At 45.0% G+C, this 19,965-nt stretch overlaps 2 protein-coding genes across 7 annotated transcripts; both read right to left on the bottom strand.

The window, feature by feature from the left end:
* Positions 1-1,080: 1,080 nt before the first annotated feature.
* Positions 1,081-10,544, bottom strand: wbp11 (WW domain binding protein 11). 3 transcript variants are annotated; one of them, XM_035525701.2, is made up of 12 exons: positions 10,355-10,544; positions 9,558-9,644; positions 9,361-9,392; positions 9,169-9,262; positions 8,042-8,238; positions 7,215-7,348; positions 6,581-6,711; positions 6,173-6,328; positions 5,629-5,742; positions 4,675-4,950; positions 2,090-2,275; positions 1,081-2,000 (listed from the first exon to the last, which is right to left on the bottom strand). In XM_035525701.2, exons 2-12 carry the CDS (start codon positions 9,619-9,621, stop codon positions 1,375-1,377), a joined length of 2,010 nt encoding a protein of 669 aa, XP_035381594.1. In that variant the 5' UTR covers positions 9,622-9,644; positions 10,355-10,544; the 3' UTR covers positions 1,081-1,374. The 3 variants fall into 3 exon arrangements, with proteins under 3 accessions (XP_035381594.1, XP_035381592.1, XP_035381593.1); XM_035525699.2 differs by having other exon boundaries at positions 6,134-6,328; positions 10,355-10,543; XM_035525700.2 differs by having other exon boundaries at positions 6,134-6,328; positions 10,471-10,536.
* A 960-nt stretch (positions 10,545-11,504) lies between these two features.
* Positions 11,505-14,923, bottom strand: mgp (matrix Gla protein). 4 transcript variants are annotated; one of them, XM_081715780.1, is made up of 6 exons: positions 14,829-14,908; positions 13,246-13,322; positions 13,127-13,156; positions 12,437-12,512; positions 12,274-12,336; positions 11,505-12,124 (listed from the first exon to the last, which is right to left on the bottom strand). In XM_081715780.1, the coding sequence occupies exons 2-6, from the start codon at positions 13,313-13,315 to the stop codon at positions 11,980-11,982; spliced, it is 384 nt and encodes a 127-aa protein (XP_081571906.1). In that variant the 5' UTR covers positions 13,316-13,322; positions 14,829-14,908; the 3' UTR covers positions 11,505-11,979. The 4 variants fall into 4 exon arrangements, with proteins under 4 accessions (XP_081571906.1, XP_081571907.1, XP_026884793.1 ...); XM_081715781.1 differs by having other exon boundaries at positions 12,437-12,509; XM_027028992.3 differs by having other exon boundaries at positions 11,509-12,124; positions 14,850-14,923.
* Between the last annotated feature and the right edge of the window lie 5,042 nt (positions 14,924-19,965).

The raw sequence follows: 19,965 nt of genomic DNA, 5'->3' as shown, positions 1-19,965 counted from the left end.
TCTGTTATCCACCAAAGTGTATGCAACTATTTTTCATGATACTCTATATATAACTACTGACAAATAGCCCCAAGCACCAGATTTCCAGGTCTAGTTGTATCTGGCTGGAGAGTCTCACCTGTAAAAATTAAACAGCCTGAGTAGTTACATTGAATATGACTAAAAATAATTAGAAATGATTATGGCCCATAGGCGTTCACGCGAATGATGTGACTTGACTACTGATTATTTAATTCTTATTTTTCACTGCTTGATTTCTAGATGAAAAACTTGGCCGACATCTTGTCTTTTACACCTGTTGCACATTTTATCCTCAGCAGAGTTCTTTAGGGATTCAATTCACACTCTGCTACTGCTAGTTAGGGTTAACACTAGCTCCTAACAAAAATGAGTCCATTTTTACTTTACTCATATCCACTGAGACAGGTACTTTCATTTTCTGGCATGCTCTGGTAATGTTAAAAATTGTCTCACAGCTAAAGATCTGGGTTAGGCTCTAGTAATTTGTAAAAATCATGTCAGTTCTGAATGAGTTCTGGTAAACTCTTAAGAAATCATGTCACAAATGTTATGATCCAGAATGGAACAGGATTATTTGTCACAGACTACAACTCCTCCCATCCCTGATCTTGCACTCTGTCCCACTCAGGAATTTGTCCTTGTCTGCCATGCTGTATCCAGATTGGCTGCCTCACTCCTGTTCCGTACGCAAGAGGAAGACTAGAAGGAGCGATGGAGAGACTTATCTCCACTTTTGGTATGATCAGTTTGTGATTCCATTTGATAACATTTCAGACTTCACAAGAGTCATAGTTCAGATGTTCAATGTTTTTTTATTTACTGTTATTCTCCTGTTAATTTCCTTAGGGAGTTAGGGAAGGGTATTGTATTTTCTTTTGTTTGTGTTTAGTTAGGGGAGTAATTGTTTTTTTGTTCTAGTCTGGCTCCCAACATTCAAGGCCTCTATAAACAACTCACAACAAACATACAATATAGAGACTTAATGGGTTGTATTTCGTCTCTCGCTGATGTGTGCTCAGCCTAGCAAGGGTCGAAACAAGAACATGAAAAACAAGACCATGAAGCTGGGAGTAATGTTTATTTAAGGTTCAGACAGAAATATATCCACCACATAACTCCTCCATCTCCCCTGACTCCGCTTCCAGAACATCTTACATAAAACTTCCAAACTGCCTTAATATAAAAATGCTGTTTGGATTCCTGGTAATGACTGCAAATACAACTGAAGCAACGAACACTAACACATTCTACAAATATGTCTAATTTGTCCCCCACAGACATTCCAAACCAGGCCTTCTCAGTTTACCCTTAGCCCTTCGAATAACCTTTCACCTTTCTTAGCCCCGCCCCATCTCACAGCAGTCCCTCCATCTCCCTCATGAAAGCTTCGTATACCTGGTCCTTCGTCTTCATGCTAGGGGGGCCAGAGCTGGAACCCGGCTGGGCAGAGTTTGCATTGGCCTGTGGTTTCTGGCCCTGCCCTCCTCTCTGCTCCTCCCTCCTCCCTCCTTTCTCTGTCACCATCCCAGCCGCTGCCCCTTGCTGGCCAGTGCGGTCTCTTCGCACACGCAGGGCCGTAGGGACGAAGCGTGTGACCTCAGCTTTGGGGTTGATGATCTGTGGTTTGGCGGAGATGGTGGCAGTGCCCGACTGGCCCGCTGCACTGGAGAGGGTGGGCATGCTAGTGATATTGGCACGCTTCTCTATGGTGTGACTGTGGCCCGGCGGGTTGGCGGGGGCGGGGGTGGTGCCAGGAGGGGGTGGCATCTGCAGGCCAGAGGCCCGCATGGACAGAGGGAGAGAGGGTGTGGGCATCATGGGAGCACCCGAGCCCTCGCTGGAGCTGTTGGAAGGGGGTTTCTGACGGGGGACAATGCTGGGAGGAGCACTCAGCACGTTGGGGTTCAGAGGAGGTGGGAACATGGATAAGGGTGGAACCATCCGAGGGGGGACGGCACGAGGAGGAGGTGGAGGAATCCCTACAGAGACAAACACAGGGTTAAGTCACACACACCTACACACCCACACCCGCACACGCACACGCACACGCACACGCACACACCCCTACCTGGTGGGGCAGGGGGTGGTAGTCTTGGTGGAGGTCCTCTTGGGGGCGGGCCAGGGGGCATGCCAGGGGGCGGACCTGGGGGCGGACCTGGGGGACGGCCAGGGGGCGGGCCTGGAGGCAGCATACGTGGCATTGGTCCTCTCAGACCACCTGGAATAGCAGGAGGCCTTAGGAAGGGTGGTGCACCTGAAACACAGACATTACAATTAGGATACTCACCACCCACCCACCCACACCCCAGACATTACAGTCAGGATATTCACACCCCCCCCACCTACCCACCAGACATTACAGTCAGGCTACTCACCACACGCGCACACACACACACACCCCAGACATTACAGTCAGGCTACTCAACACATGAGGAGGATACTCAGCCCACACACACACACACACACACACCAGTGAGGATACTCACACACACACTACAGTGAGGATACTCACCCCCCCCCACACACACACTACAGTGAGGATACTCACCCTCCCCCACACACACACACTACAGTGAGGATACTCACCCCCCCCACACACACACACTACAGTGAGGATACTCACCCCCCCCCACACACACACTACAGTGAGGATACTCACCCCCCCCACACACACACTACAGTGAGGATACTCACCCCCCCCCCCCACACACACACTACAGTGAGGATACTCACCCCCCCCCACACACACACACTACAGTGAGGATACTCACCCCCCCCCACACACACACACTACAGTGAGGATACTCACCCCCCCCACACACACACACACACTACAGTGAGGATACTCACCCCCCCCCCACACACACACACTACAGTGAGGATACTCACCCCCCCCACACACACACACTACAGTGAGGATACTCACCCCCCCCCCACACACACACTACAGTGAGGATACTCACCCCCCCACACACACACTACAGTGAGGATACTCACCCCCCCACACACACACACACTACAGTGAGGATACTCACCCCCCCCCACACACACACTACAGTGAGGATACTCACCCCCCCCCACACACACTACAGTGAGGATACTCACCCCCCCCACACACACACTACAGTGAGGATACTCACCCCCCCCACACACACACTACAGTGAGGACACTCACCCCCCCACACACACACACTACAGTGAGGATACTCACCCCCCCCACACACACACACTACAGTGAGGATACTCACCCCCCCCACACACACACACACACTACAGTGAGGATACTCACCCCCCCACACACACACACACTACAGTGAGGATACTCACCCCCCCACACACACACACACTACAGTGAGGATACTCACCCCCCCACACACACACACACTACAGTGAGGATACTCACCCCCCCCCACACACACACTACAGTGAGGATACTCACCCCCCCCCCACACTACAGTGAGGATACTCACCCCCCCCCCACACACACACATTACAGTGAGGATACTCACCCCCCCCACACACACACACACTACAGTGAGGATACTCACCCCCCCCCACACACACACTACAGTGAGGATACTCACCCCCCCCACACACACACACTACAGTGAGGATACTCACCCCCCCCACACACACACACTACAGTGAGGATACTCACCCCCCCCACACACACACACTACAGTGAGGATACTCACCCCCCCCACACACACACACTACAGTGAGGATACTCACCCCCCCCACACACACACACTACAGTGAGGATACCCCCCCCACACACACACTACAGTGAGGATACCCCCCCACACACACACACTACAGTGAGGAAACCCCCCCACACACACACACACTACAGTGAGGATACTCACCCCCCCACACACACTACAGTGAGGATACTCACCCCCCCACACACACACACACACACTACAGTGAGGATACTCACCCCACACACACACACACAACAGTGAGGATACTCACCCCACACACACACACAACAGTGAGGATACTCACCCCACACACACACACAACAGTGAGGATACTCACCCCACACACACACACAACAGTGAGGATACTCACCCCACACACACACACACACACAACAGTGAGGATACTCACCACACACACACACACACAACAGTGAGGATACTCACCCCACACACACACACACACACACACACAACAGTGAGGATACTCACCCCACACACACACACACACACACACAACAGTGAGGATACTCACCCCACACACACACACACACACAACAGTGAGGATACTCACCCCACACACACACACACAACAGTGAGGATACTCACCCCACACACACACACACACACACAACAGTGAGGATACTCACCCCACACACACACACACACACAACAGTGAGGATACTCACCCCACACACACACACACAACAGTGAGGATACTCACCCCACACACACACACAACAGTGAGGATACTCACCCCACACACACACACAACAGTGAGGATACTCACCCCACACACACACACACACACATTGCTGTTTTATGTGACATCACACACAACAGGCCTAATTTACACAGACGTGATTTGATTTTTACAATCCCATTCATATAAATGATCAAAAAAGACCTTCCCATGGACACTGAACCAAGGCAGCACACCATAGCCACTCACCAGGAGGTGGACCAGGGGGCGGTCCTGAGGGCGGGCCTGGTGGCCTCATTGGAGGAGCTGGAGGTGGCCCTAAAGGAGGAGGTCCTGCAATTGGTGGAGCCTGTAAGTGGAGCGGCGGCTGCTGTGTTCCCATTGGTGCAGATGGTGGAGGAAGTCTAGCTAATGTTTGGGCAGATGGGGTGTCACTGGGGGTGCCTGGTTCCTCACTGTCAGACTGTTCAGAATCTGTGTACTCTTCCTCTTCCTCCTCCTCCTCCTCTTCTGGGACAGACTGCCCTGCACACAGAACACACCCAGCACTGAAACAGCCCTATACACACCCACACATTTAAGGCATTTAGCTGACACTTTTATCCAAAGCGTCTTAAAATTATGACTGAGTACAACTTGAATTGAGGGTTAAGGGCCTTCCTCAGGGGCCTGCTTGATTAATAGTAGAGTACCTTAACCATTGCCCACACACACACACACCCAGCAGTGAAACAGCCCTACACACACACACACACACACACACACACACACACACACACACACACACACACACAGCAGTGACAGACTGCCCCTTCTACATGTCCTTCACACCCTTGTAATGTGTTCATTTGCTGTGCTTAAGAAGACACCTGATATTGGTCTCCTATAGCTGTATGAAAATTCATCATGAGTAGTATTACAGTAAAAAGTCTAAAATAATTACTACATTATAGACCTTTTATTGATACTATTATACTTCTTTTAAACAAAAATATAGATCTTAATTATGTAAAGCTAAGAGGCAGGACCATATCAATGTACAGGACAAGCACAGACTGACCAGGCCTAAGGTTAACCCCCCTAACCCTTAACTTCACTGAAGTAGCAGTAGGTACAATCACAGAATGTGCTAGCTACTATAGCAGATAGATAACACGTAGTGTCAGCAGGTGTGACGAAGGACGCATGTCTGGTGTTATGTACCTGCCATCCGCAGCATCATGGCCTGTAAAGGAGTAATGGCCTTTGTTTTCTTCACGACCCTCTTCTTCCTCCTCTTCACAGGTAGTGGCATATCAGCAAATCGTACAGTCCTCCCTAATAACAACACTAAACATGTAAATGAAGGAAATTCCACCCCATCCCCACAATTAAATTCTTCAATTCAATTCAAGGGTCTTTACTGGCATGACAAAGGTGTATTTGTATTGGCAAAGCTTGGGTTACAGAATCTGAGCGTATTAAAGAACACCACGAGACTGAAAATAAAGTTGAACACAGATATGGATCTCTTTAGCCAGGTGTATTGCTTTGCTCTGGTTCTGAGCCTCTGAGGTGCTGGTATATTAGTGAGTCTGAGAAACTGGATCAGGACCAGCTGAGTAAGGGGAAGATTTTCTTCGCTCCACTCTCGGAGGAGTTTTATACTGGTATGGGTGAGACTTGCTGTTTTTAAAACATTTCCAGAATATTTGCCCCTCCGCCTCACCCCTCTCTCTCTCATCGTCCCTCTCATCATGACGCTCGCCTGCACTCCTCTTGTCCTGCAGGTCTTCCCTCTCTCCATCACTGACCTCGTCCGAGTCACTCTCTTCCTCACCACCCTCTTCATCTTCATCTGTGCCGCTGTCACTCTCATGCTCAGCCACGTCCATCAGCTCAGCCTCAGCAGAAACATCTGCCTCTGCACACGCAAATAAGACAAATAACGCAAATCAGACATACCACACCCACTCACAAATCAGACATACCACACAGATCAGTGATATCACAGCCCACACAAATCAGACATATCACACACATCAGATGTGTGTAGTACTTAGACTGTGTGTAGTATTTGAGGTGTGTATCACAGTCTGTGTGTTTAGTATTCAAGATGCATGTCAGCATGTGGGGACATGCAAGTGAGAGTAGTATCTGAGACTTGTGCGTGTACCTGCTCTACGGTTGCCATAGAGCTGTAGTATCTGAGGTGGGGGGGGGCCCGGTGGGGGCCCGGGGGGTTTGCGTCCAGGTGGTAACCGAGGAACCCCAGCGACTGCTGCTGATGACAATGCAGAACCTTTACTAAGAAATACAGAGTGTGTTAACACGCAGGTACACACCCAAAGCCCTAGTGAATTACCAGCATAGACAGGTACAACCAAAGCCCTAGTGATTTACCAGTATAGAGAGTTTGAGAAGTATTAGTTCAGACTGTTTGCGAATTACCAAATTTCATGTGCCTGTCTATTGCTATTGATTAATACGGATTGGGGTTAGTTACCAACACGCAGAGGGTTACAGTTTGGGTTAGTTACCTACTCAGAGTTAGGGTTAGTTACCTACACACAGAACTCTTCTTCAGGAAAAATGATGGTATGGGTTGAAATTCAGGGTTAATTGTGAGGTTGGTTAGCATAAACATTAGTTTACCAGGGATTAGATTAGTGTTAACTGAGAAATAAAGTTAAATTTAGCTACATGGGATTAGATTAGGCATTATTGAGACACAGACTAGGGTGTGTTTTATTTAACTGGGTTTAGAATAGGAGTAACAGATTAGGTAGATTAAGGTAAATCTTAGTTACCTGAATGCTGAACTTTTCTTTAGGATGGAGGGCGGTTGTGCTCCGGGCAGTGGAATGTCCTGAATCAACACACTGGAGGGAGCATGTGGCATCTCTGGTAATGGAATACTGTCCACCTCCACTGACTCTGCATTCTACCGGCATGAGACACAAAACTGTTACAAAACTGGCCCACTCAGCTCCCAATATTACCACACACTAATCAGAAAGCCAACCCTAACCCAATATTACCTACCACACACACCAATCAGAAAACCAACACTAACCCAATATTACAACACACAGCAATCTGAAAACTAACCCTAACCCTAACCCAATATTACTACACAAACCAATCAGAAAACTAACCCTAACCCAACAACCTCAAAGAGTGTAGAACATGCAGACATCACTGACACAGGTACAGACCCTGTCCAGAACCGATAGCATATGAAATACAGAAAAGAGAAAGTCGCAAGTAATCATGATAGAAAACTAACTCGCTCCGAATATGAGCGTAAGAAACAGGCCTCATCAGCAGAGGTTATTTTTTAACTGTGGTGATTTTAAGCGGACCTGTAGAGATAAGGAACTGATTAAACACCACATTCAGAATCCAATCTGTGTTTCTATTATCCATGCATGTATCTGGATCACCTCTGAAGATACATGTATATTTAAATGGTACATACACTTGTATATAAGCAGTAGTGATTGGTGTTCTCAAACTCACAAACATCCACAGTGTCACTCTCCTTCACTGAGTCAAAGTACTGAGATGTCCATGGTTGCTCTCACACATTCTCTCTCTCTCTCACACACACACACACACACACACACACACTCACCTTGACTGAGTCAAAATACTGAGAGAGCTGTCCACGTTTGCTTTCGTACTCCAGTTCCAGTTTGCGCAGTTCTTTATAAGTGTCAGGATTTTCTCTTTCGTACAGGCGAACAATCCTCTCAAACGTCTCACGAAGTTTTTTCCTCTTATCACGCAAAACTTTATCATTCAGCAAAGGCTGTTGTACGGGGTTAAACTCTGAGAAACACACAGACAAACTGATAGAAAAGTGTGCTTGAGCACAAACATGCAACTATTAAACTCAGAGTGACAAACACAGAGAATTAAAAAGTATGATACATACAAAAGCAATACATTTCATACATAATACATATACAAGTATATATGTAGATATACATAAACCATTAAATAGACATATAAACACATTCACCAGTAAGCAGAAACACACCCACCGTCAACCAGACAGAGATGCGCGCACACACACAAACACACCCAGCCACTGTCAACCAGAGAGACAGAGACACACCCCCACAGTCAACCAGAGAGACAGAGACACACACACATCCACCCACCGTCAACCAGAGAGACACCCACCCACCGTCAACCAGAGAGACACCCACCCACCGTCAACCAGAGAGACACCCACCCACCGTCAACCAGAGAGACACCCACCCACCGTCAACCAGAGAGACACCCACCCACCGTCAACCAGAGAGACACCTACCCACCGTCAACCAGAGAGACACCTACCCACCGTCAACCAGAGAGACAGACACACACACACCCACCCACCGTCAACCAGAGAGACACACACACACACACACACACACACCGTCAACCAGAGAGAGACACACCCACCCACCGTCAACCAGAGACAGACACACACACACCCACCCACCGTCAACCAGAGAGACAGAGACACACCCCCCACCCACCGTCAACCAGAGAGACAGAGACACACCCCCATCCACCGTCAACCAGAGAGAGAGAGACACACCCACACCCCCCCACCGTCAACCAGAGACAGAGACACACCCCCCACCCACCGTCAACCAGAGAGACAGAGACACACCCACCATTAAACAGATACAGACATACACATACAATTTCAGAGGTACACATACCATAAAACTGAGAAGTGCGCGCACACACACATTTAAATCTTACCCATTTCATCCAATTTCTCCATGTCTCTGATAATCTGTCTGGGATCTTTCATCTTCAGAACAGCTGCTCTTACCATCATCCTCTGTTTCTTGTTCTATAGCCACACACACACAGACAGTAATTCTGGTGCTTTACACTTATTGCTGCCAATTTGCCTTATGTTCCTTACTGACATGTGAGAACTGCCTTTACCTTCTTTAACTCCCGCTTCCTCGCCTCTTTCCCTAAACACACAAACACGGTTTTTTTAAAAGAACAATAAGACAGAGACATGAATACTCTTCATTCACACCCAGAAAACATAATAAAACATTTAAAGGCAACAGTGCCATCTCACTGACCAGCACATCCCATTATGATTTATGTTATTCTGATATGCACACACTCACGGGCCTGGTCTGTGGGGTTCATGAACTTCCCACTCTTGGTGGAAGATGTGGATCGCCGCCCCATGGCTCAGTACTGTCTTCTCTTACCTGGAGACAACCATCACAAACCAAGAAAAACTGTGCTAACCTGAGAACAATTCCCAGTTAATCTGATCAATCTGTATTAACAGAGAATGCAGAAGAACTCAGTAGCGGCCCAGGGATCCTTAAAACAGAACATTATTATATAAAGGAATAAACATCATAACAAAGGAGTGAGGAAAGATTCCATTAATGTCTAACACAACAGACCGTAACCTAAGATGACCAGTATGTGAAAGGAAGTTAGCTCCCTATCAAGTTTGTTCGCGTGTCGCATAGCTAGCTAACGATCTAGGGTTAGCCAAGGAGCTAAGGATATGGTAAGGGTAAATGTTACCTAATCAGCTATGGATAGGGTTAGGGTAAGTTTTAGCTAGCGAGCTAGAGTTAGGGTAAGGTTTAGCTAACGAGCTAGAGTTAGGGTAAGTCTTAGCTAACGAGCTAGGGACAGGGTTAGAGTAAGATAACTGGTTAGAATTTTGGTGTTGGCTAGCTCCTCTGGCGTTCGTAAATATGGCCTCTCACCACTTGGGGAATAAACAGCCCCTAATTATCTGGCTGGAGTATAATATTTACATTACCAGAAAACCATAGCGCAAAAAAACTAGGCGTTATCTATCTAGCTCATACGCTTATACCAGTTAGCCAGGAGCTAGTCATCTTTAGCTAATTTTGCTAGCGCCAAACACAAAAGACAACAGAATTAGGTACTGCACCTTGATACTTAAAAAAGCTGTGTGGGACACCGCTCCCCTTCAAGCATTAAGTCAGGGGAACTATTATAGTCTTTGTTCGATAGGTTTCTCAAGATCAGTTTTATAAACTAACATACTGTAATTTATCGAATCACTCTGCCATGTTTACCGCCACGAGCGGAAATAACGAGCGAAAAACTTCCTTCCGTTCTGCTTCTTCTTCTTCTTCTTCTTCTTCTTCTTCTTCTTTTAGAAGGTGACATATGTTTGCATGCCGCCACCTACCGTATGGTATACAGCATTACATGGATGTGACGAAGAGACAACAATAATTGTCCCGACGAACAAAAACTTTTCATTTTGATCCCAAAGTCTCAAATTTCTTTACGAAGAAAAAATTAAACTAAATTTATATGACATTGAAGTACATAAATTAAATGACATATTTCTACTTGTAATAGAAACGTATGATCAAATAACAGGTGTAATATGCTCTGATTTACACTGTTTGACAGACAATTAGACAGGTAAGGTACATATTTTTAAGACACTGTGTTTGCTTCTTAAGAATCAAACCCACAACGTTTGGAACTGTGAGCACCCATGTCCTACAACTGGAACATTTAATCAAAAATATTTCCACAAAGACACAGCAGGACAACCAGCAACACATTTCAGTAGTCTAATTTACACATCCTGAAGTTTCAGTAGTCTAGACATTATGAGGTTTCAGTAGTGTAATATAGACATTCTGAAGTTTCAGTAGTCTAGATGTTATATGTTATGATGTTTCAGTAGTCTAATCCAGACACTATGAAGTTTCAGTAATCTAATCTAGATGCTGTGAATCTGTAGTAGTCTAATTTAGTTGTTATGAAGTTTCATCAGTCTAATGTAGACATTATAAAAGTATGATGTAGTTTCCCAGTATATGTGTTATTTTGAATGTGTCAGCCCTAATCCAATACTACCACACCAATAACAAAACAAATCCTAACCCAATACTACCACACACACCAATAAGAAAACCAACCTTATCCAATATTTTGAATGTGTCATCCATAGGATTTAATAAATAATCTGCATCAAGGATTATAATAATAATCTTCCTGCATCTTTTTGTTTTACAGAAAGTGTGCTTTAATTTCTTTAACACAGTCTTCCATTTTGCATAAATATATTGTTGGATGTCTATCTCCATATCATCATTGTAAAACATTGTAAAACTAGGGTGTGGGGTAATGTGTGTATGTGGGGTAATATGGGTGTGTGGTAGTGTGTTTGTGTGTGTGTGTGGGGGTAATGTGTGTGTAACAGTAAAGGGGCAGAAAACATTTGAATATGATTTTATTCTTAAACAGAAGACAGTAAAGTAATAGCACTGGCTTGATCAAGTTTTGTCTGACTTGAACTGGTCTGATCTGACTTCAGTCAAATTGTTTCAGAGCAAATGAGCTGCATACATACTCAGATCAACCACCAGTGAGAAGAAATGGTACAAAGTAGAGAGTTTTACTATTTTATCATGAAAGCGATCGTCACCTCTCAGAGATGCTTATGGTACATCCACAGAAACATCTCAGTAGGAGAGGAAACTGCAGCTATTGTCAGTGCTCCAGGACAGCCAGGGCCAGCATTATTAAATCTCAGTAACGGTGGAAATTGCTTCTGATATGCTGACGACCAAAGTAAGACTGATAGGCCTTTAGGTAACCATAGCGATGTGAAAAGAGCCGACATGGCGTATATTCTTCACATATCTCAGAGTGGCGCTCAGCTGGAGACTTCACCCTGAGACAGATGGAGTGAGACAGACAGAATATAGTTGGTATAGTGTAGTGAAACAGTGTTGCCTCTTCCATGGGGACCAGGGTTCAGTCACCGTCCAGGTAAGTGCTCTATGCTATACCAATAAGACTCTTAACACTACACTCACCTACCTCTGTAACATGTGTGAAACTGAAAGATGCTTTGGATCAGACTTCCTGCCAACTGCGTAAAATCTACATGTAAGAAACAGAGAGATACAGACATTAAATGTCTCATACAAGTGAATTGTATATATGATTCTTTGTACAAAGTGCAAAGACTGTGTGTATAAACCTTCTGTAGTTGTAGTTACGGTGTTGTTGGGGATTGATGAAAGAGTTTGCATTAGAGGGACTCAGGAACATGTCTGCTACACACACAGAAAGGAGAAAAAGCAAAGTAACAATATTAAACACATTCATTTTGCTAATAATACTCTAACCCACTCTACACACTCTAATTTACTAATCATGTTTAATACCCCTATAAATCTCAAAACCACTCACAAGACCCTAATTTACTAATCACACTTCAAAAATTCACAATAACTCTGCCACTGTAAATCAGATTAACATTTAACAGTGTTAGAGTATAGGGTTAGGGTTACAGATAGGGTAAGGGTTAAGTTTAGAAATACCCTCACTATAACCCTAACTCTAGCAGTGTATTTCAATTTTATGTATTTCGTGTGTCATGTTTTGTAGCAGGGCCAGAGGGGAGCATGATATACTTACTGATAATCCAGAAATATTGGGATATGAATTTTGTACATGTAGGTCAAGTTCATGCTGCGCACTCCAGTGTGTCCAGTGCTATTTCTTTACATGTTTTAACTCTTTAATCACTATTAACTCTGAAACACCCACTCAACTCACTAAAGAATCTGAGTAAATCAGAGAGATCGCCCACTCCCTTTAATAAACACTGCAAGAGGTACCTGCTAAAATACATGAACATGAACCCTGCAGAAGATTCCATAATTACCTTCAAAAGACTCCTGGCTCTCCAGTGAGTCTGTGGGGAGACAGGAAGCCAGACAGGCACCTTCAGATGCTGTAGCTTGTGTGTGTGAAAGATGCCACGTTAATGAAGAATTTACAAACCATAACAAACTGCAATCGGCATGACAACACACACCACCACACACTGAAGAACTGCCCGCATGGTTCTCATCTGCTGCCTGAAACAAACACACAGTTGGGGTTAATCAGAACTGGAGGTGGGCTTTATCAGAACTGGAATTATGGTTTATCATAATTGTGACTAGGCCAAGGCCTGATGAAGCTGGCACCAGCTGCACACACACACACGTGCGCACAAAAAGACACAAATACACAGCTTCAATTCACACACAGACACAACACACTCATACATTCACATACACACACACATACACACTCACATTCATACAGACACACACACACACACACACACACACACACACACACACACACACACACACACACACACACACACACACTCACACTCACACAGTGCTCATGTACAGTGTGCTATTCCACACAACTTCACTCACTCACATACACACACACACACACACCCCTGCCAGATGTGGCTGAAAGTGCCCAGCCAGTGTGTGTGTGTGTGTGAGAGAGAGAGAGAGAGTGAGAGTGTGAGAGTGAGGGTGTGAGTGTGTATGAGTGTGTGTGTGGAATAACACACACACACACACACACACACACACACACACACACACACACACACACATACACACACACACACACAGAGTGATCATGTACAGTTTATTATTCTCTTTCCAGCAGCCATCAGCACATTCTGCCCTCACCCTCAGTCCTGGCTGGGCACTTTCAGCCACACCTGGCAGATGTGTTTGTGTGTGTGTGAGTGAGTGTGTGTGAGAGAGAGAGAGAGAGAGAGTGAGAGTGTGAGAGTGAGGGTGTGAGTGTGTATGAGTGTGTGTGTGGAATAACACACACACACACACACACACACACACACACACACACACACACACACACACACACACACAGAGTGATCATGTACAGTTTATTATTCTCTTTCCAGCAGCCATCAGCACATTCTGCCCTCACCCTCAGTCCTGGCTGGGCACTTTCAGCCACATCTGGCAGATGTGTTTGTGTGTGTGTGAGTGAGTGTGTGTGGAATAGCCTGCTAGAGAATAACATACTGTACATGAGCATTGTGTGTGTGTGTGTGTGTGTGTGTGTGTGTGTGTGTGTGTGGAATAATACACACACACACACACACACCTGCCAGCTGTGGCTGAAAGTGCCCAGCTAGGACTAAAGGTTAGGGAAAAATGTGCTGATGACTGCTGGAAAGAGAATAACACACTGTACATGAGCACTGTGTATGTGTGAGTGTGTGTGTCTGTGGAATAACACACTGTACATAAGCACAGTGTGTGTGTGTGTGTGTGTGTGTAAGTGTAATAACACACTGTACATGAGCACAGGGCATTCACTATGTGGAATAACATTCAAGATGATAATTTATAGAGTCACACACTGAATACTGACAATCAATCGCTGTGTTAGTGAATACTGACACTCAATCACTGTGTTACTTAATACTGACAATCAATCATTGTTAGTGAATTCTGAAAATCACTGTGTTACTGACTTCTGATAAGTATGCGCTGTGTTACTAAATACTACTGAAAGCAGTATATGTGAAGTTCTCCTACCCCTGTGTGAGGTTCTCCTACCTCCTTTGTGTGAATGCTGGGTACGTGGGAGCTCTGGCTGGGTCCTGTCTTCTCTTTCTCTTGTTTCTGTCAGTATTCTTTAATACAGAAGCCACACGCCTTTATAAACCCTATCCCCCTCCCTTGCTTCCTTTGCTTGCTCTCTCTCTGTGACACACACGCACACACACACACACACACACACACACACACACACACACACACACACACACACACACATACACACACAATTCCTTTTATGCCTTCTATCAGCCTTTTCCACCTAGTGATTCACACCAGAATATTAGCACACACAAATCACACATACACAGACACGCACTTGTGTACACACACGGACACACACACAAACACACATACATACACAATCACAAACACATGCACACAGAAGACGAAGGACACACAACAGAGGAAAACAGACATATAAAGAAGCAAATGAGAAGCACCAGCTACTAGTGCATAAAACTCACTCGAGACTGTAAGACCAGACAGACCAACCTGTGCAACACCTGGATTGACTACAAAGAACCCTATGATTCAAAGTCCCACACAAGAATCCTGGAATGCTTGATGCTGTGTAACATCTACAGGACTCTAAGAACCTTCAACCGAAACTCACTGGAGCTGTGGAAGACCAATTTCAAGCCAATAGCACCAATAAGTGCGGAATTTACCACGGAGATGCCCTGTCCCTGTTGCTGTTCAGCATTGGTCTCAACCCCGTCAGTGAAATCAACACCAAGAGTGGCTACAGATACCAGCTACAGAATGGAGCAACTATCAGCCACCTCCTGTAGATGGATGACATCAAGCTGTATGCAAAAGTTAATGAGACATCAACTCACTAATCCATTTTACCAGGATATACAGCAATCACATCGGAATATCATTCAGACTGGATAAGTGTAGTCGGATGGTTACAAGGAGAGAGAAGGTAAATAGAACAGATGTAATCACACTACCAGAAGGTAACAGAACAGATGTTGAGTGAAGCTACAAGTACCTTAGAATCCCACAGGCAAATGGGAATCATGTAGAGGCCACAAGGAAAGCAGCTACAGGCAAACACCTGCAAAGAGTGAGACACGTCAGTCAGCAGAATAGGAGAAACAAGATCTGGGCTATCAACACCTATCAACACCTACTCTCTTCTAGTCATCAGATATATCAACACCTCCACTCTACCATTCATCATCTATATCAACACCTACACACTACCCATCATCAGCTATATCAACACCTACACACAACTGGTCATCAGCTATATCAACGCCTACACACTACCAGTCATCAGATATATCAACACCTATGTCATTTAAATATTCCACGAATAGATGGGTCTTTAGTCTGCGTTTAAAGTCAGCAAGGGACTCTGCTGTCCGGACAGCAAGTGGGAGTTCATTCCACAATCTGGGAGCCAGGACAGAAAATAGTCTCGATGCTTGTCTTCCATGAGACCTGAAGCACAGTATTTCAAGCCAAGCTGTACTTGAGGTTCGAAGTACTTGAGGTACAGATGGGGCATTGACCATTGACCTTATGTATGAAGGGGCTGGTCCATTTTTGGCTTTGTAGGCAAGTATCAAGGTTTTAAACGTGATGCGTGCAGCTACTAGAAGCCAATGAAGTGCAGCAGTGGAGTAACGTGTGAACTTTGGAAGATTGAAGACCAGTCGTGCTGCTGCACTCTGGACAAGTTGTAGAGGTTTGATGGCTCTTAGAGGAAGACCAGAAAGTAGCAAGTTGCAGTAGTCTAGCTTTGAGATCACAAGACACTGCACAAGCACCTGGGCAGCTTCCTGTGAGAGAAAGGGCCGAACCCTTCATATGTTACAAAGGAGAAATCTGTAAGACTGGGTTAGATTGAGAACGACAAAACGTCCAAAGTTATGCTCAGGCTACGGGCAGCTTGGGGTGGTGATACCAACACCTCCACTCTACCAGTGATCAGATATTTCAACACCTATACTCTACCAGTCATCAGATCAGGAAGAAGGGGGCTGAGGACTAGTGAGCGTCAGGGCCACTATCCAGGATGAAACATCCAAGATCCAGGAGTACACCAGGATAATGGCCCTAAGTGATGAAGTGCTTAGTGAGTACCTCAGACAGCAGAAACCAGAGGAGGATGGAAATGAGGAGAAACAGGAACCATCATGGGAGGAAAAACCCCTGCACAATATGCACCACCAGCAGATAGTAGAATTGGTTGATATGGAAAAATCCTACTAATGGCTGGAAAAGGCTGTACTGAAACACAGCACAGAGGCACTAATCATGGCAGCACAGGAACAAGCTCTGAACACAAGATCAATAAATGCTGGGATCTACCACACCAGGGAGGACCCCAGATGCAGGCTGTGCAAAGATGCCCCTGAGACAATCCAGCACATAACAGGATGCAAGATGCCAGCAGGCAGAATGTACATGGAACACCATAACCAAGTGGCAGGAATTTGTGCTGAATATGGGCTGGAAGTTACAAGGTAGGACACACCCCTGACAGTGGTGGAGAATGACCGAACTAAGATCCTGTAGGACTTCCAGATCCAGACTGACAAGATCCAGGCTAACCAAACAGACATACAGTACATCCAGAAAGTATTCACAACGCTTCACTTTTTCTACATTTTGTTATGTTACAGCCTTATTCCAAAATGGATGAAATGGATGAAATTCCTTTTTTCACCTCAAAATTCTACACACACACACACACACACACACACACACACACACACACACACACACACACACACACACACACACACAATACCCCATAATGACAAAGTGAAAAAAGTTTGCTTGGAATTTTTGCAAAATTTATTTGAGCCTTTGCTTGATACTTTGTTGAAACACCTTTGGCAGCAATTACCACCTCAAGTCTTTTTGAGTATGATTCTACAAGCTTGGCACACCTATTTTTGGGCAGTTTCTCCCATTCTTCTTTGCAGAACCTCTCAAGCTCCATCAGGTAGGATGGGGAGCATCGGGGCACAGCCATTTTCAGATCTCTCCAGAGATGTTCAATCGGTTTCAAGTCTGGGCTCTGGCTGGGCCACTCAAGAACTTTCACAGAGTTGTCCTGAAGCCACTTCTCTGTTATCTTAGTTGTGTGCTTAGGGTCACTGTCCTGTTGGAAGATGAACCTTCGCCCCAGTCCCTGACTAGTCTTCCAGTTCCTGCTGCCGAAAAACAACCCCACAGCATGATGTTGCCACCACCATGCTTCACTGTAGGGATGGTATTGGCCAGGTGATGAGAGGTGCCTGGTTTCCTCCAGACATGACGCTTGGCATTCAGGCCAAAGAGTTCAATCTTCGTTTCTTCGGACCAGAGAATTTTGTTTCTCATGGTCTGAGAGTCCTTCAGGTGCCTTTTGGCAAACTCCAAGCGGGCTGTCTTGTGCCTTTTACTGAGGAGAGGCTTCCGTCTGGCCACTCTACCATACAGGCCTGATTGGTGGAGTGCTGCAGAAATGGTTGTCCTTCTGGAAGGTTCTTCTCTCTCCACAGAGCAATGCTGAAGCACTGTCCGGGTGACCCTTGGGTTCTTGGTCCTCTCCCTGACTAAGGCCCTTCTACCCCGATCACTCAGATTGGCCGGGTGGCCAGCTGTAGGAAGAGTCCTGGTGGTTCCAAACGTCTTCCATTTATGGATGATAGAGGCCACCGTGCTCATTGGGACCTTTAATGCTGCAGAAACTTTTCTGTACCCTTCCCCCAATCTGTGCCTCGATACAATCCTGTTAACTATGGGACTTTATATAGACAGGTGTGTGCCTTTCCAAATCATGTCCAATCAACTGGATTTACCACAGGTGGACTCCATGGCAAAGGCTGTGAATACTTATGTACATGTGATTTTTTGGGTTTTTAATTTTAAATTTTATTTTTATTTGCAAAAATTCCAAACAAGCTTTTTTTTTCACTTTGTCATTATGGGGTATCGTGTGTAGAATTTTTTGGGGAAAAATGAATTTAATCCATTTTGGAATAAGGCTGTAACATAAAATGTGGAAACAGTGAAGCGCTGTGAATACTTTCTGGATGCACTGTAGTAGTGATAGACAAACAGCAGAAGAGGGCCACAGTGATAGATGTGGCAATCCCAAGTAATAGCAACATCAGGACCAAAAAATGAAAAACTGAAAATTATTTTAATTTATTTAGTTTAAAAATATATTATAATAATAATATAATTAATTTAATTTAAAACTATATTATATTTTAAATGTTTAAATTTTAAATGCTTGTTCCACAGGTTTCTTTCTCTGCATGTAGTTATGTGTCTGTGTTTCATGTGTAATGTGTTCCAACATGTTGCTATAACATCCAAATTTTCCCCAAGGGAATCAACAAAGTTACTGAATCTGTCTGGTTAACTATCTGTCTGTCTATCTGCCTTTCAATCACAGTGATATTTATTTGTTCACCTTCAAACAAAAGTAGATCTTTGTGAGTTTTTTCGCTTGTTAAAATATAATATGCTAAGACTACAATTACTGTTTTAACAAAATATGTAAACCTGCAAATGTTTAAAACAGAATAGTACAAGCTTTACACACATACACACACACACATGCACGTCAAATGTACAAACTCAGTGACTAACACACACGCATGCATGCATGCGCGCGCGCACACACACACACACACACACACACACACACACACACACACACACACACACACACACACACACACACGCTACAAAATTACCAGAGTATTGAATAACCCCTGAGACAATCCAGCTCATAATAACAGGATGCAAGATGCCAGCAGGCAGAGTGTACATGCAACACTGTAACTAAGTGGCAGGAATCTGTGCTGATACAAAATGACCAGAGCATTGAATAACCCCTGTGAATGCTGTAATACTGAGCAGGATTACTATTTTTTAAATGTGTTTAATTTTTGCTGGACCCTCATCTTTTTTATGCTCACACACCCAAAGAGTCAATGTCTAGGCAAAAACACCACCCACACCACACTCAAAATATGTGTTTGTGTATGTATTTTCCTAATTAGCTGAAACCCAGTGACAGAAGTGGGTTTGGGTTAGGGTTAGGGGTTAGAGTTAGGGTGAGGGTTTAGGGTCAGGTTTTTGAAAGTGTACAATG

This window comes from Electrophorus electricus, chromosome 6, assembly GCF_041902795.1.
Source record: "Electrophorus electricus isolate QZ-2024a chromosome 6, ASM4190279v1, whole genome shotgun sequence".
Taxonomy (NCBI): Eukaryota; Metazoa; Chordata; class Actinopteri; order Gymnotiformes; family Gymnotidae; genus Electrophorus; species Electrophorus electricus.
The sequence above is the reverse complement of the archived record's forward strand: the minus strand, read 5'-3'. Positions and strand labels throughout refer to the sequence as shown.

Excerpts from the sequence above, each read along its gene's own strand:
- wbp11 (XM_035525699.2), bottom strand. The coding sequence starts at position 9,621 with ATGGGGCGGCGATCCACATCTTCCACCAAGAGTGGGAAGTTCATGAAC. Across the intron at positions 6,712-7,214 it reads AAGAAAAGTTCAGCATTCAG|TAAAGGTTCTGCATTGTCAT; the intron begins GTAACTAAGATT and ends TGTATTTCTTAG. Across the intron at positions 5,743-6,133 it reads GGACGATGAGAGAGAGAGGG|GGAGGACTGTACGATTTGCT; the intron begins GTGAGGCGGAGG and ends TGTTGTTATTAG.
- mgp (XM_027028992.3), bottom strand. The coding sequence starts at position 13,315 with ATGAGAACCATGCGGGCAGTTCTTCAGTGTGTGGTGGTGTGTGTTGTC. Across the intron at positions 13,157-13,245 it reads GCCGATTGCAGTTTGTTATG|ACTCACTGGAGAGCCAGGAG; the intron begins GTTTGTAAATTC and ends GTCTCCCCACAG. Across the intron at positions 12,513-13,126 it reads GAGCCAGGAGTCTTTTGAAG|CAGACATGTTCCTGAGTCCC; the intron begins GTAATTATGGAA and ends CTGTGTGTGTAG.